The following is a 15,606-nucleotide window of genomic DNA, read 5'->3' on the forward strand; positions in this document are numbered from 1 at the left end:
AGGCAGGATTGAAGGCAGTAGCAAAGGAGGGAAGAGGATGATTTTTCACCAAAAAAGTATCATACCTGTTTCCAGTATTTTTAACTTAAATATTTTTAGCATATTGTTTCTCCAGAGCTCTCTGACCAATGCAACCTCCACCAGCTTGCCGTTATAGGTACATGACAGGACACTGTTTCTATGCTTAGCCCTCAGCTCATCCCTCTCACAGCTCTGTTATGCGTACAGTAAGGTGGCAGAAAGGAGATGCGTATCCCTGCAAAGTTCTGTGGTGTTCTTGATAAATGGGAGTGTAGAGGTTTCATTAAGAAATAATGAATTCAAGTGCCCTATGCCTAAGAGTCTTGGTACTGTACAAATACCAGAAAACACATTAAGACCAAATAATAGGAGGCAGCTATATTCTAGAACCAGACATGCTGAACCAGCTGTCACCCATGTCAGATGAAGGAATTTCTGAGGAGAAGACTTGTTACTTACCTGTATACAGCACAACCAATTTCCCTACTAGATCCTGAACTCTTGAATTAAGTACTTTATGAACTGAAGCCCTTTGCTGCTGTTCTTTGGCCTCAGTAGCCCAGTCTCTGCTGGGGAAGTTTTCAGAGGCTCGGCTGTGACTTCAGAAACTCATCACAAGTCCAGTAATGAATTCAGCTTCACAAGAAGCCTCTTATATGCACTTGCATGACAAAAAGATACAGGTCAGATGTCTTCTAAGCTCACAGAGAATCAGTGATAAAGCTAGGAACAGAGGCATTTTTTTCCAAAACTTTAATCCCTCCCCCAAGTTCTCTCTTCTTACGGCCATAGATGTTGATAAAATTCATGGTCAAAAGAGTTGAAAGGGTTTTGGAACAGTATTTAATATCCAAAGCTTCAGCTTACAATACAAAAGAAAAAAGCATGATGTCTGTTTAGAAAGCTGATATCCAACTGTAGTCCATTTTTCTAACTTTTCGTAGCTCTTTTTCCTCAGCTTTGGACAGTTTACATGTTATCTCTCCTAATAAATCCATAGACTTTGTATTTTCTTGTTCCATTTCAGTAACATCTTTTTCCTCGTCTGAATCCTCTTCTGCTTCTTCACTTTCCATTTCTACTTCATCAGTAACTTCTTCAGCACTGTAAAAGGAAGATGATTGGAAATAGTTAAATAGGTAGTTCTGATCACACATGGTAGTACAGTTCAGTTATCATGCAAATAACTTCAAGCAAATATTGGATTTTTTTTTTTTTTAAAGTCTCAGGCTACAGAAGAACTACTGTACTTCTTGCCATCTCCATTACAAACTATTTCACATGGCTGGCTTCTCCTTTAAGTAAACTTCCCAAATACACATTTTCTCCAAACATAATATGTACTGTCAGAACATGCAGCTCAGCATTATGTAAGAAGTTATTCCACACTTCTATAGATTAGAAACATTGCACATACTGGTGGATGAGAGAATTAAGGCCACTCTTCTTTCAGATAAGAAACAGGTCACTTGGGGTCTTAAAAAATGCTGCAATAGCACATTCCAATGAAGATTTTTTTTTTAAATAGAGAGGTATTTAAAACAGCTGCTCCCTTCTCACTTGATTCAAAAGAAACTCATGCTGAAATAGAAACTATACGTTAAAGTAATCATATAGAACAACCACCACCTAAAATATGGTACTTTGATACTATTAATTCAAATACCTGTTCTGTCATTAGGAATGTCCTAGGTGACAGAACAGTCCTGGTCTCCTATAAGTCATCTGATCTACTGAAATTTATCCCTCCAAGTCAATGTATTATAGATGTGTACCATGACTGTTTATTAATACTGATACGGAAAAGAGAAGGATTTAACATTAGTAAGGATATCAGTCTATACAGTGATACACACTTACCAGCCTTTCAGGGGCCTGCTCCTACAGTCTTTGTAGCTGTATGCACTTCAAATGCACAGGCATACTAATTACTAGAGTCAAAGTATGAGCTCTACAGCTGCAAATATTTACAGAGGCCACTGAACTCCTAAATTCTTCTGTACTAAACCACACAGAAGTTTCTATATATTCTTCGTATGCGACTTTTGCCACTATTTTGTTGGCAAAAAAATTTACTTGGACAGTCCAGTAAGAATGTTGATCTCAGAAGAACAGGCCACCAAATGCCTGTTTGGCATTTGGTACTCAAGGCCAGGCTGGATGGGGCTATAAGCAACCTACTATTCTATCACCTAAGAGGAGCAAAGGCAAAGAGTGTTAGAAAATTATCTGAAGTGTAAGAATAGCTTTTTTGAAGATGCATTTAAATTCAACTGATCTCAATAACTAGTATGAGTTCTCCCATTTTTCTTACCTTTTTTTCTCTTTGGAGATGAGCAATGAATTAATAAATATAGGACACAGGAAGGAAGCAGACGGCAAAACGTGTGCTGGAGTGTGCAGGAGCTGAAGAGAAAGCAGAGAAGTTTTATTATGAACGCTTTTGCCTGTCATTATTTTGCTTGTTCACTTACTGTAGTTACTCCTACCTCTTTAACAGCAGGGGAATCTTGCTCGTGGTGATTACGAACTACTTTTGTAAGGTCTGTATCCCCTTGTGATTGTTGATGTCTGTGCTTTCCCAACAGCAAGCTAAATGGGGTCACCGGAAGGCTTTCTTCTACGGCCAGCTTGAATAAAAAAACACAACTTGTACAACTTGTATTTGAAACAAGACAGTTGTAATTAGAACTTCTATTGTCAAAGATCTAAATTCCATCTCATTTTGAATTACCGAAATTTGGCTAGAAGAATTTAGAATCAATCTAGGTGACAGAACTCCATGCTCAGATTTAACTGAGCTGAGCCATATGACGTGGCTCCTGATACTTATTTCTCTCAGGCCACAAACCAAGGCTCCAAGCATTAAAGAAACCAAAACAAGGAAGAGAGCTAGCTCAAATATCAGGTGGTTTTGCTTCATGCATGCAATCTACATTCTTTTAGAAAATTATCAGATTTTGTTCAGGAAAATTAGAAAAGAAGTATTATGTTACTAATACTTCACCTTTTAAAGGTTTTATGAACAGGACTTCTGCCAACATATAAGCAAGTACAGATTAGTGCCCCTTCAGATAAGGGCCTGTGACTCCCTGTCAGGATGTGATAAGTGTTTTCATGACAGATGGGAATTAGAATCTGTCAAGTTGAACACCAACAGAATTTTGAGTACCACTACACATTTCTATCAGAATTACTTTGAAAGGTACCTGTTTGCTTGACACCGTAAGCCTTTCTTCTGGGGACTTTGTGCTAAACGTCATTAGCTCCTAAAATAAAGAGAGATGTAGCAGAGTTATGACATCTAGAACTGCTTTCTGTGTTTCAGTACCTAGTCCACAAAAGTTTGGCCCCAAAAGATTTGTTTGTCAAGTGGAAGAAACCGATACAACTTTCTCTTTATTTTAGAAAGAAAAGGAAGCAGGAATGAGCCCAATATCTCTGTACAGACTTTGCAGGTAGAAGGGAAAACAGACAAAACAACCACACAAATAATATGGGGAAAATCTGAATATCGTATGAAACATTTGCATAGCTAGCAACACTTCAGCTTCTACATAGTTTTTTCTGTGAATGAAGCAAGAGAAACTATTGGAAGCAAAAGAGCAGTAAATAAGAAAATCGATGTTAAGCTATTTTAGCATTTGAAAGATTTTAATGAAGAACCATGTATGGCTTTTGTTGCTTTGAAATTATGAAAGGAAACTAATACTCAACAACAGCTGAGCACCCTCACATCCAAGGAACCACTGCTAACCGTTATTTCTTACTTGTGCATCAGTAAGAAGATATAGTTGGGATCTTCTTAGCCAAACGTGTTTTTCTGAACCAACTGTTTCAGGTACGTCTCTTGGAACGAAGGCAGCACACTGGATTTTTTCTTGACAAAGGTTTCTCTGGATACAGATCGGCCGTGGCTCATTTGGCTTAAACACAAACACTGCAAAAAAAAGAAGTCTCGCCTTTAAGTCATGAAATTCTTACCTTCCTGGATAGCTGTCAAAGCCCTGTGTATGACAGCCAGTAAGGGCTGGACTGGATTGTCTTTAAGCACTAGTTTGCAGGACTTTTAACTGGATATCCTCAATACATATGAGAAGTTACCCTTTATGGTATTCAAATCCAGAGAATACGCTTAGTAATTAACTTTTCTGTAGAACAGTAGCTCTGGGAAGAGTAAACGTATCAGAGCTCTGACACAGTTTTCCACAGGTGCAAACACAGACTCAGGTTTGGCTTTTATGGAATTCTAAGAAAACCTTTTCTAGAAATTATGCTTTCACAGTTTTAAGATCCACTGACTACTACTTGTCAAAGAAGCCTTTGTACTCACAGCTGGACTCTTTTGAGAGCCATGAGACAGCAGCAATGTGTTCTGAAAGGGGATCAGGTTGCAGAATTACAACGTTGAGGTGAGCACTCCATTCCACTGAAAAGCAAACACAGCAACAGCCAGGTGTGAGAAGGCAGCATTCAGTTCCACCCCGGTGTTTTGCCAAATAAAAGGTCAAATGGAAATGACTCAAGGCTTGGCCTCTGCAAGAGGCATACAACTTCACTTATTCCCAGATTAATTAAAACACAATTATCAACTTCCTCTACAAGTGCAGGAAATACGAGCTGTTACTGTGTTATCACCTAATGTAGAATTAAATATGAACATACATGCTAAGAAGGATACTATCTTAACTAAGTATTAAAATCTGACCCACTACAAAATATTCTGTGGAAATCTGGATCAAACCAGAATTATTTAATGGTACCATAGTAAATTTGTGTTAGATGTCACCACAGTCACTCTAGTACACATTTAAGCTGATCTTACATGCACAACTGAGCAGGTTCCAGCAACAGAGAAAGCCATGATCAGTGGCACCAATAAGGTATTTGGAACATGTTAGTCTCCCAAAGCAGATGTCCCTACAGAAGCAAAAAGTCAAAAAAGTCAATGACCTTCAGATTTCATTCTTGTGAATCAATACTACATAGAGAAACAAGTCAGACACATTCAGTTAAGATTTAGTTCTGAGAGTTGGTCAGGATAAGTTTGTATTTTGCTTTCACCTCTAGCAAGAGGATGCTTTCTTTCACATGCAACCACAAAACAGGTCTGGAAGATGTCAAGTATGCATGACTCCATAAGGATTACGGAGAATTTGGAACTGTTCCTACAACATTCTGATTTTAAGCAGTGATTTTAACCTCATAAGCAACAAACATGTAATTACTAGTGTTAACACCAGGACTGGAAAAAGCTTCCAGTAGTTAAAAAAAAGATTCCCACTACTGAGCTAAGAACTAGAACAAGTAAAGTAGTAAAAAAAAAAAAAAACAAAAAAAAACTTATAGGTTGCTGATTTGCTTTCTGGAGAAAATAAGAACCTCTAACATTAGGCCAGTAATGACTTGGAGAAGCAGCTACAAAAATCTTAGAACTGAAAGGAAACATAGTTCATTTGTAGCATCACTCAGAATTTGTTTAGAGAGAGATCTGGCTCAAAGATTAACTAAAGGAACCAGCGAGGTCACCCATTGCCTGGCTTTCTTAAGGCAATCATAAAAAGGTGATGCTTCACCTGGATCAGAAACTACTGTATATTTGCAGTCCATCAAGCTTCATGTTGAGGTTGTCCTATTCTTTGGGCCTCTAAATTTTATCTGTACTGCGGACCTGAGCCATTCCTCACCACCCTCATGCAACAAAGAGACACCTGCACCTCTTCAGTATGTCTGTTAACATGGCAGCACCCAGCAGAACACGCTAGGATAGTCTGCCAGCCAAACAGAGGTTTCCAGCAGAGGTTATCAGCAATCAAAATACACATTGACATCATCTGCATTATAAAATATGGCATAATGGCTTACCAATATACTTCCTATTTGAATTAATGCATACAAGAATAAAGCACTAACTTTTTATATTTATACGTCAGTATTTTGATTCATCTCTACATTAATGGGGAAGTTCCAGTTAGTCTTTTCCATATATGAAATATGACATTCTGCTGTTAAATTCAGCATTTCTAGGAACACATACAAAATTGTGAAGTACTATGAATTGATTCTGTTTTGAATACTCAAGTAAGACATGAAAAGCCAAATATAGAAGATACAAAAGCCAAACATACCTTATCTTTCCAGGTGGATGGCAAAACGTACACTTCAGATCCCACGTACTTGAATCCCATACAGTGACAGTTTCTTCAAAGCTAACAGCAAGCAAAGAGCCATCTTCTGAGAAACAGCAGTTAGTCGCTTGGTAGTTGTGATAGCTGCCTACAAAGTCACAGCTCCAACTCAAACTTTGCTGTGCTGCATTGAATAAGCAAATTAGATAATTAAATTCAAGTCTATACACAAAGAGAGGAAAATTCAAGTATTAGTGCAGCAAAGTAGGCTCAAGAGCATGAGAGCTCAGTTTCAGAAGGCCTACTTTTTTGTGAAGTAAGCAGAATCTACCTTTTTCCAGTACAAGAAGCATCTAGTATCTAGATTTTTCATTTGCCCTCTATTTTGCATCCCAAGATTATCATGCTTGTTTTGCCAACTACATTAAATGTTCTCAAGTAAGCAGGCAATAGATTTACAAAGTGAGAAAAGATACTGAAAGAAATCCTTTATAATCATCAATTCACAGCTGTTACATAAGAACTGCCTTTGAAAAAGCCAGAACCAGTTCACTTCTTTAAGCAACACAGCACCATCTAGAGGCACAGTAGAGACTTGCTACAAAGAAAACACCAAAAGGTTGTTCCATGTACGAACCAGTTAGTTTATTAATTTAATACATGCTTTTATGGATATGTGCTGCACAGAAGATACAGCACATTCAATCCTTTTACCTGATAATTCCTCTCCTCCTCTGGAGGAAAATACGTAAGGAAAGTCAACACTAATTTTTTACTTTTATGCATGCCACGGAATAGAACTCAGTATAGTCACAAAACTAATAAAAACACCACCCCAGCATTAAAGAGACCAGTCAGCAGATGCAAAGCAATCTCAAAGGAAATAAAAAAAACCATTAGGTCTCATCTTCAGTCCACACTGACTTAAGATCACAGTTGCCTAACACTGAAATAAAATTAAGCAGTAAGAGATCTTTCGCATTTGATGTTCGAAGGCATATGGAATAATACACGCCCCTCTCTTGTTGTGTGTCATTATTTTGCAAGAAGCAAACCCCAGCGTACATTTTGAAGAGTAGGATTTGGTTACTTAAGTATCTTGGAAGTGGATCCTAAATATCCATTCTAGGACTTGTTTGATCCAATAAAAAAAAAAATAATCTATAAAAACCTGAAACATCTAATAGGAAGGAAAGATGTTCAAGAAGTGAACTATCAACTGGTGGATTTCCAGAACGGTAAAATTTCTGTTGTTTTATACTAATGGCAACCAAAACACTATCTCTGTTCCACATCCTGCTCCCTTGAGCAGAATTGTCAAGACTATACTCACAGAAATGAAGTGTCTGCTTTCCCAGCATGGAAGCATCATTACACAATGACAACCCTTTAAATAATTAATACAGGCTGCCATTCCCTTCTGCAGCAAATTTGGTAAAGTCTCTACTGTTTAAGGAACCTCTATACCAGTCTGTAATGCTGCAAAACTTCAGAACTTCATGACGGAGGATGCTCAGGAGAACGTAATACTCCATGCACCTGTAGAAATATGTAAGTGGATGGGACCAGAGGGCCAGGTTCTAAACAGATGAAGTTAGGGTCAGATTTATATCGTGTGTTGTAAGGTGGCAAATAAGACCATGTTACACTTTGACCATGCTTACCTTCTGGATCAGTGTCTTCTAGTATCACCCAGACTTTAAACAGACAATCTTTGCCAGCTGTTACCAGTATCAGGGAGTCATCTTCCAATTCATCCATGTCACGGAAGCACATGGCTGTTATGTGGTCATCGTGGGGCATGCTTATTTGAGTATTCAACTTAAAGCTAGAAGGAAAGAAAAAAAGCTTGTCACTTATTTCATTTTGAACTTCAGGAAGATTACAGTTTAGAATTATTCTAGAAGGGGCAGGGAGAAAGGGAATCAGAGAAACAAAACTTGTAGTCAGAAAGTGATTTTTCAAATAAGCAGTCAAGAAACACATTTGAACTAGAGGCATGTTTTGTTAAAGAAAAAAACAAGGTCAGTTTTCTGTAACTTAAGACTAATCAAATAGCAATTGAGTGGAGAAAGTAAGAAATTACATTCAGGACAGCTATTCCTAATCTCTACTTATTCTCTATTTATTTCATGTTTGTGGGCTGTTTCAGATGTGTCACATGCATTTAATCCCTTCCTACAGTTAAATCCAATTTTCCTATTATTAGTTCATTTGAAGAAACCCTTTACAAGACAACATTTGCGTAGATATTTGCATCATGCTTAAGATACAGACTTGGACACCTAGAAGGCCATCTCTAGTTATCATTACCTTTGTGTTTCTTCATCAAAGAACCACAGCTTCAAGTGTAACTCAAGGTCAGGTTCTTCTTCTCTCTCTTCCACTGTTGCTAACCACTTGCCTTGGGCACTAAATGCAACTTTAACCAAGTCAGTTTGGTTTAAGCCTGCCTGCTGGATGTATTCTTGTTGAACAATATCCAACTGAAAAACAAGACAAGAATAAATATGAGAATTCCAGTGTAGATTTATAGATATTAGTCAGAAGACAATGGAGAAAGGATGTGCTGCAAGCACTGATTTGAACTGATTGGTCTTTGGCATAAAAAAAATCAGGATAAGCAAAATTATGGCATGCAAATTCCATAATAATAGGAAGTGTGTGCATGTGAAGAGGATATTGCATGAGGATTTTACCTACAAATTTGTGGCATTTAACTTGAGAGTAACAACACTGGAGGGATTTATTCAACTGTCAGCATTTAGCTATGCGTACAGGTAACAAGACTGTGACAAAGCTGACAAAATCTCAGGCTGGAATCCAGTTGCAGGGTACGGGTGCTGGGTTTTGCTTTGTTTGTCTTCTGAGAAATTCTGATGTATCATATACTTGACTGAAGAAGTTTTAGCACAGGCCTGTCCAACTTACACTGTACAGCTGTTTGTCACTTTGGAGACAATAGAACTGCAAGTGGCCAGCCTCTCCATTCAGGACCAAAGCTTTGGTTCTAGGATCAACCACTAGACCAGTCTTGACATCCCTGGCTGGGAACAAAAGAGGACAAATGACTTCAGATTGGAAGTTACATATTCTACCCCTTAAGGAGAAGAAACTTCACTGCACTTACCTCTAATTAGCCCTTGAATACTTTTGGAAAATCTTAGGTTGCTGTTTATTATTGTGATTCCTGAAAGGAAAAGCATATAGAGACTTAGAACAGGCTTCCACCAAGCATTAACATCTCACAGAGGGAAAGGCCCTTAACTGTATACATATCAGATTGTGAAAAGATGTCTCCACTTAATCTGTGAGATCCCTAAATCAAGATGTAGCCAAGCTACAGCAAATTTGCAGAACTGATGAAAGAGCAAAACAACCTGCTTTAAGTGTATGTTCTTTCAGATCAGTGTTCAACCTGTTATGTATTACCTAGTTAACTCATTTGAAATGAATGAAGTAGAGCTAATACAGATTTGCATTCCATTTTTGCATTAGGTGGTACTTAAAATACTTGGCTTACTGTTGTCTGTATGCAAGGTGCAATAGAGAGTGCCATCAGACGAAACAGAGATGTACTCAATAGCAGATCCCAAGCGAGGAAGGAAATCCTTCTTACAGTCTGATCCGTTGTGCCACTGAACCAGAACAGCTTCAACTCCTCCACTCAGCAAGCTGGTTCCTTTCCAGGAAATAAACATGCAGTTAGAGGTTTTGTTTAAAAAAAAAAAATATTGTCAGCACATGTATGTGTTAGTAGAAAAACACATACTGTCACATACAAAACAGTTATTCCTCATGCCTAGCCTGTGCAACAGACATATACATGTATGTTTCCTATTATCCCATGTTAAACCATTAGAGAAACTTACATGAAGTAACGAAAACTTGTGCCAAGAGTAAAATTTAAACAATGGTTTGGGAATCGTAAGCCCCATTACCTTTTGTATCAGTTCAGTATTTGTGTTAGAATATAGATGTTCTCCTTCTATAAGTATTTTGCAGTAAGAAGTATGCCAAGAAATACATTCACCTGAAAGTGAACTGGGTTTTTATCATTAGGTTTGAGCTCAGACAGGACTGGCTTACTTTCTTCAGGTTCAGACAGACTCTGGCAAGAGCTCATTGGCATTACTGATGAAAAAGGAGACAGTAGGGTGTAAGTGGTAGGAAGAGGGGCTAGATTTTACATTCTGCCAGAGCAAGTCGATTTTTGTATTATGAACACCAACCAAAATAGCACCAGAAAAGCTCAACCGCTTCCACTTATTTCAGATCCTTCCTGTACATACTTAAAATTCTACAAACTTATTTGTTAGTAAGTGGATGAACTTGAACTTCCATCGATTTCTTCCCCCCATTCTCCAGCTGTGTCTTTGAAAGACTCTTGTACTCACCCTCTATAGAAAAAGAGAGATCCATGACCCTGTCATGATGCCAGTGCATGGTGGAGAACACATACTCTTTGTTGTGGTAGAAATTCCTCCTATGGAGAAGGAAAAGAGTACTTCAAGCACAGGGTCATCAACTGAGCAAACAAAGGGGAATATTGAATCGAATCAAGCGTATCTTTTTTCTAACCTCTGAACTACAGTTTCTTGTATGCTTTGGTGACAGGGAAGGAAACGTGCCAGCAGCTTTCCCGGGGAATGCTACGCCTTCCTGGCATGCACTGTACATCTTACACACACTGAGCAACCCAGAGCTGCAGAGCAACTTGGCAAGCTGACTCTTCTTAACCATGCAATTCCACGAGTGTGCTCTCACTGGGACTCTATTGCCCACAAAGTTCCTCCAATTACTCTCCCATTACCTTTTTCAAATACGTTACAGAATAGTGGAGCATGGCTGAATGGGAACATTCCCTCTGCTTTAACATTAAAATTAAGCTGTACCCTGAAGTCAATGTGAGTATTGCAGTCCCACAAGCCTGGCTATTCTTTGACATTTTCAGCAGTCATAAAGAGCAACGTAAGGACTAATTAGACTGCTTTGCTCAGGTTTCACTTAATTTCTATGGTCATGCCAGTTTATGGGGTACACAGATGAATCAAAATGAACATACCAGAGTCGAATCTTTCCATCAGCGTGGCCAGTTGCAATACAATCCTCCTTAGGATGGCACGCTACACAAGTGAAGAGATTATTTCCACCTTTTGCGTTTGTTGCTCTTAGAGAAAACCTACAGAAGTTAAAAAAGGAACTAATTATATGCATATTTTTGAAAACAAAAAGAAAACTTCAGCTGACGCACAAGTACACGAAAGTAATTCTGACAGCAAAATCAACCGTCTTCCAGTTGTTATAAACTTACACACACAATGTAAAAGAGAGTGAAACTTTCTTTCCACTTATTTCATTACATCTTTGTTTTCAATCAAGCTTATTTGTTCCACTCCTCCCTATCCCACTTGGTCCTTGACCAACCTGTCACTTGTTTCAGTCCAGCATCGTCTAGGAAAATACATACCTGAGCTGAAAAAATGAGCTATCAAGGGCTACTGTGAATACGCTTACTGCCCACCTTCCTTTTTAAAGGAAGCTTCTTGTGTACTGTCTACAACCCATCTAGCACAAAACCAAATGGTTGATGAGAAATGTAGATTACTGCGTGCACACATCACCAGTTAACGCATTTTTAATATATTCAGACTGAAGCAATACCCAATATCTTCATCATTCTTACCTGTTTAACTGTTTCCGTTTAAAAAAATAAACTTGGAGATGAAAGTTCTTGACCGATGCCACATATTCACCCTGTTACAGTAAAAGAACAACCAACCAGTTAGGACATACAGACTGTACTTACACATGAAAGAAAAAAAAATCATGTTTCACTATAAAGCGCTTGAAATTGGAGATGACACCGGATTGAACACCAGCATCTGTTTTGTCTACTGGTGCTTAGAAAGTACCTGCACACAGATGGCAAGAAAGGACTGTTACAACACTTTGAGCCACTACTTCTAGCACTTTTGTCTTCATCCCTGTTTTCAAATGTTCATTTGACCCCACAACCCCAAAACATAGTACACTAGGCATTTCCTTTTCCCTGTTTGCTGTTCTTTAGACAGAACCAATCCTTAGGACAGAATCAATCCTTGTGAGCAACCAAACACTGCTGTATAAGATCTCAGCAAAACAAAGCTACATATCTACTCCTAAAATCACATTTAGTTAACACGTGTTAAGGATGTTAAGACCTTTAATATCAAAAGGGATTTTAAGACGTTCATGAAATTATGGGTAGACTCCGTTCTCCTTGAAAAACGGTATTTTAACAATAGGCTGGTTTCCTGGCACTTCCTATGTTCTCCAGTCCATTTAGTATATGTCAAAAGTTCAGTTCTAGCAGATTGTTTTAACAAGTATCACGGCTGCCTCCAAGTGCTGCTGAAGCTTTTGTCTCCCAAGGTAGCCCTTCCAGAAGTCAGTAACCTACAATTTCTTTACAGCCAAGGTTCCATTTAATTTATTTATTTTTTTTTTTAAAAGGAGTGTGTTTTGCTTGACGAGTCTGAAGTGCTGCTGTGCTGTATATGTATGAAAGCAGCATATCGGTCATTTAACAGCATATCGGTCATTTAAAAGGAAAAGAAACAAAACAATACCCAACACTCCCCACCAAAGGTGAATATACCTCTCTTCCAAACGCAGTACACTTTGGTGATGCATCCACACCTTCCAGAACCACAGAAAATTCCTTGGCTTCCACATCTTGGCCTGCTGTTTTTGTCAGCTTCACTGAGACCAGTTGGAATGTATCTGACCAAAGAAAAATCTGTTACCAAAAAACTTTTGCAAACAACTTGATGTGTGTCCATTATAAAAGTGATTTGCACTCAGTCCACCTTAACAAAAATCAAGAATATTGGAAGGTATTAATATGTCTGAGAACTTTATAATGCTTCTCAGTAAAATATTGTTTAAGATATTCTAATTCACACAGCACTGAATGTTGAGGACTAAATAGAAAATTCCAGTGCAACCATAAGCAGAAAGCAAGCAAAGTTAGATAATGTTTGATCTTGTTCTGACATGACGTTTGTAGAAATAGAGAAGGAATAAGATCAAGCTATATTAAATATTTATTTCAAACTAAAGTCTAGTAAAAAGTAACCATACAAGCAGTTAAAGTGGAATAGTAGCCTCAAATGCTGTGTGTACACTATATTACGGTCGACACTGTTTAAAGATTACTGCATCTACATCATCAAATATGTGCACTATGTGATTTAGAAATGAAAATGAGCACTTTCCTAGTCAAATGTAAAAAACAGACCTCAAAGAATGAAAATAAAAAAACAAAATACAGAGCCACAGGCATCTGTCATAAGACTTAGAGAACATTAATACATTAAAGCACCTTGCCGTGCACTATTCGCTCCGTTAACAGTAGCTTATAAAAACAATATCATAATGATGACACTAAGCATACCTCTTTCACCTCTCTTGGGAATTATAACAAACACCGAGTCCTCACAACTATCAAGTGCATACAGTGCGAGAAGTTTGTATCCCACAGTGAAAGTCTGATGAAAGAAATAAAAACCCAACAGTTACTATACTTGAGCATAGAGTTTTCAAGAGGCAGCAACACAAAACTTTTACAGCCGGGAAAACAGATGTGCTTTGAAGAAACCTTGCTGTATTGGTTGTCCATTCAAGGACAAGTAAGAACTCTATTCCATCAAGGACTAATATCCATATTAAAACAGCACTAACATACACCAGATGTAGCAAAAAATAGGAAGGCACCTTACCCCCAGTACAAAACAGAAGGCTCAGCTATTGAAAGTACCCCTCAACTTGGCAGAAAGTAGGAACAACAGGACAGACAGTGGCCCATACTTTCACACCATCCTATCAGCTCCTATTGGTACCTCACAAACTGCAGCGTATTCCCTTAACACTACATTGGGCTGAACTCCAGCAAGCAGTAGTCAGTATGTCAACACACGGCTGTTTTTTCCCCTAATAATATTATTTATCATCATGAATTTCTGCAGTGACATATGTATCAACATCTCATTGCTGCGCTGAATAGATAGCTTTCAGGCTGCATTAATAGTAGAATGCATCTCAGACTGGTTTGTGTCAATCCTTGCTATCATTTTACAATCAGTGGGCCAAGAACAACTCTGCCATGCACTCACTGAGTACCTCACCGCACCTTGATGAGAATCCCATCCGTGAAGTCCCACAGCTTGATGCTGCCATCAAGAGAGCACGAGTAGAGCTGAGGAGCGAAAAACAGCTATTACAGCAAAACATCAAAAGCCAGGTTCTACCTAAAATCCCTACTTAAAGCTGAAAGACCGATCTGGGGAGCTTTTTGAGCAGCCACCACCCAGGTGCGGCCCATCTCCGGGGACCGCGTGCCTTACCCGGAGCAGCACCACAAGCACACCCGCAGAGCCAGCCCCCCACAAGGGCCCTGCGGAGCACTCCTCCCATCCCCAGAGCCCCCCAGCCCCCTCCCCAGCCCTGCCCCACCTGCAGGCGGTTGTGCGGGTTGAGCCCGACCCCCGTCACCAGCCCGCTGTGGCCGCGCAACAGCCGCACCAGCTCCTCGGTGGCCGCGCTGTACACCTTCACGAAGTCCCCGGCGGTGCACAGCAGCAACCTGCGGCGAGAGAGGCGACAGCCGTGACCCCCCTGCGGGGACAGCCCCCCAAAAACACCACACGCAGCCCCGAGCCGTACCTGGCGTCAGCGGAGAAGACGGCCCGGGCGCCGTGCAGGGGGCTGCCCCCACACCGCACCACGCGGAGCCCCGCGGCCGCCACCATCTTGAGGCCGCTGCCGCCCGCCCATTCCGGCCCCGCCCGCCGCCGACATGGCGGCCGCCCCGCCCCGCGCCTCAGCGGCGCAGCCCGCAGGGGGGCCGCCTGCTTTCCTCCTTCCCACGCGATAAAAGTTGTCTTAATGTTGGTATCACGCCTACCGTGGGGACACAATGCAATTCACTGCCACGTATTTAGGGTAGCTCTGCTGTTTGGACAGCGGTACTTGGAGGTATTTGGTAGCGCGCCTACAGGTGGGCACCTGTATACAGTAACTACCAAACCGCCTTTTGCTCCTGAAGTGACCTAAATTGGGGCTGTGGGACTGGGCTGAAATCCTTCAGCATGGCAAGGAATGACCAACATGTACTGCCGAAAGGAGTAGGAGATGTTGGAAGTATCTATTTTGTGTTATTAAAGTGAGCAAGGAGCAAAATGAATCGCAGCTTTTTATTTTTATTTTTATTTTTATTTTTTTTTATTATTATTATTATTTTTTTTTTCTCGGTTGAAGTGGGTTTTCTGATTTGTTTAAATTTACACTCGTGGCACGTAAAATTTATATGTCAGTCTGTGAAAAGCCAAAGAAATTTTCTTCCTTCCTTCCTTCCTTCCTTCTCTTTCTTTTCTTTCTTTTCTTTCTTTCTTTCTCTCCAAAGTGATAAAAGTTG

The 15,606-nt window shown here is 39.7% G+C and overlaps 1 protein-coding gene across 1 annotated transcript; it reads right to left on the reverse strand.

The window, feature by feature from the left end:
- Positions 1–703: 703 nt before the first annotated feature.
- Positions 704–14,946, reverse strand: WDR75 (WD repeat domain 75). The gene is made up of 21 exons (XM_082763634.1): positions 14,856–14,946; positions 14,646–14,775; positions 14,323–14,388; positions 13,588–13,681; positions 12,790–12,914; positions 11,836–11,906; positions 11,215–11,331; positions 10,547–10,635; positions 9,673–9,831; positions 9,280–9,339; positions 9,081–9,196; positions 8,463–8,635; positions 7,814–7,977; positions 6,150–6,333; positions 4,847–4,941; positions 4,355–4,450; positions 3,792–3,961; positions 3,231–3,290; positions 2,511–2,651; positions 2,336–2,427; positions 704–1,125 (listed from the first exon to the last, which is right to left on the reverse strand). Exons 1-21 carry the CDS (start codon positions 14,939–14,941, stop codon positions 918–920), a joined length of 2,496 nt encoding a protein of 831 aa, XP_082619760.1. The 5' UTR covers positions 14,942–14,946; the 3' UTR covers positions 704–917.
- Between the last annotated feature and the right edge of the window lie 660 nt (positions 14,947–15,606).

Source organism: Aythya marila, assembly GCF_965140915.1.
Source record: "Aythya marila genome assembly, chromosome: 6".
Lineage (NCBI taxonomy): Eukaryota > Metazoa > Chordata > Aves > Anseriformes > Anatidae > Aythya > Aythya marila.

Coding starts and splice junctions, on each gene's coding strand:
- WDR75 (XM_082763634.1), bottom strand. CDS start 14,941: ATGGTGGCGGCCGCGGGGCTCCGCGTGGTGCGGTGTGGGGGCAGCCCC. Junction 12,915..13,587: donor TCCCAAGAGAGGTGAAAGAG/GTATGCTTAGTG, acceptor TTCTTTGGTCAG/ATACATTCCAACTGGTCTCA. Junction 7,978..8,462: donor TTTGATGAAGAAACACAAAG/GTAATGATAACT, acceptor CTTTCCTTCTAG/CTTTAAGTTGAATACTCAAA.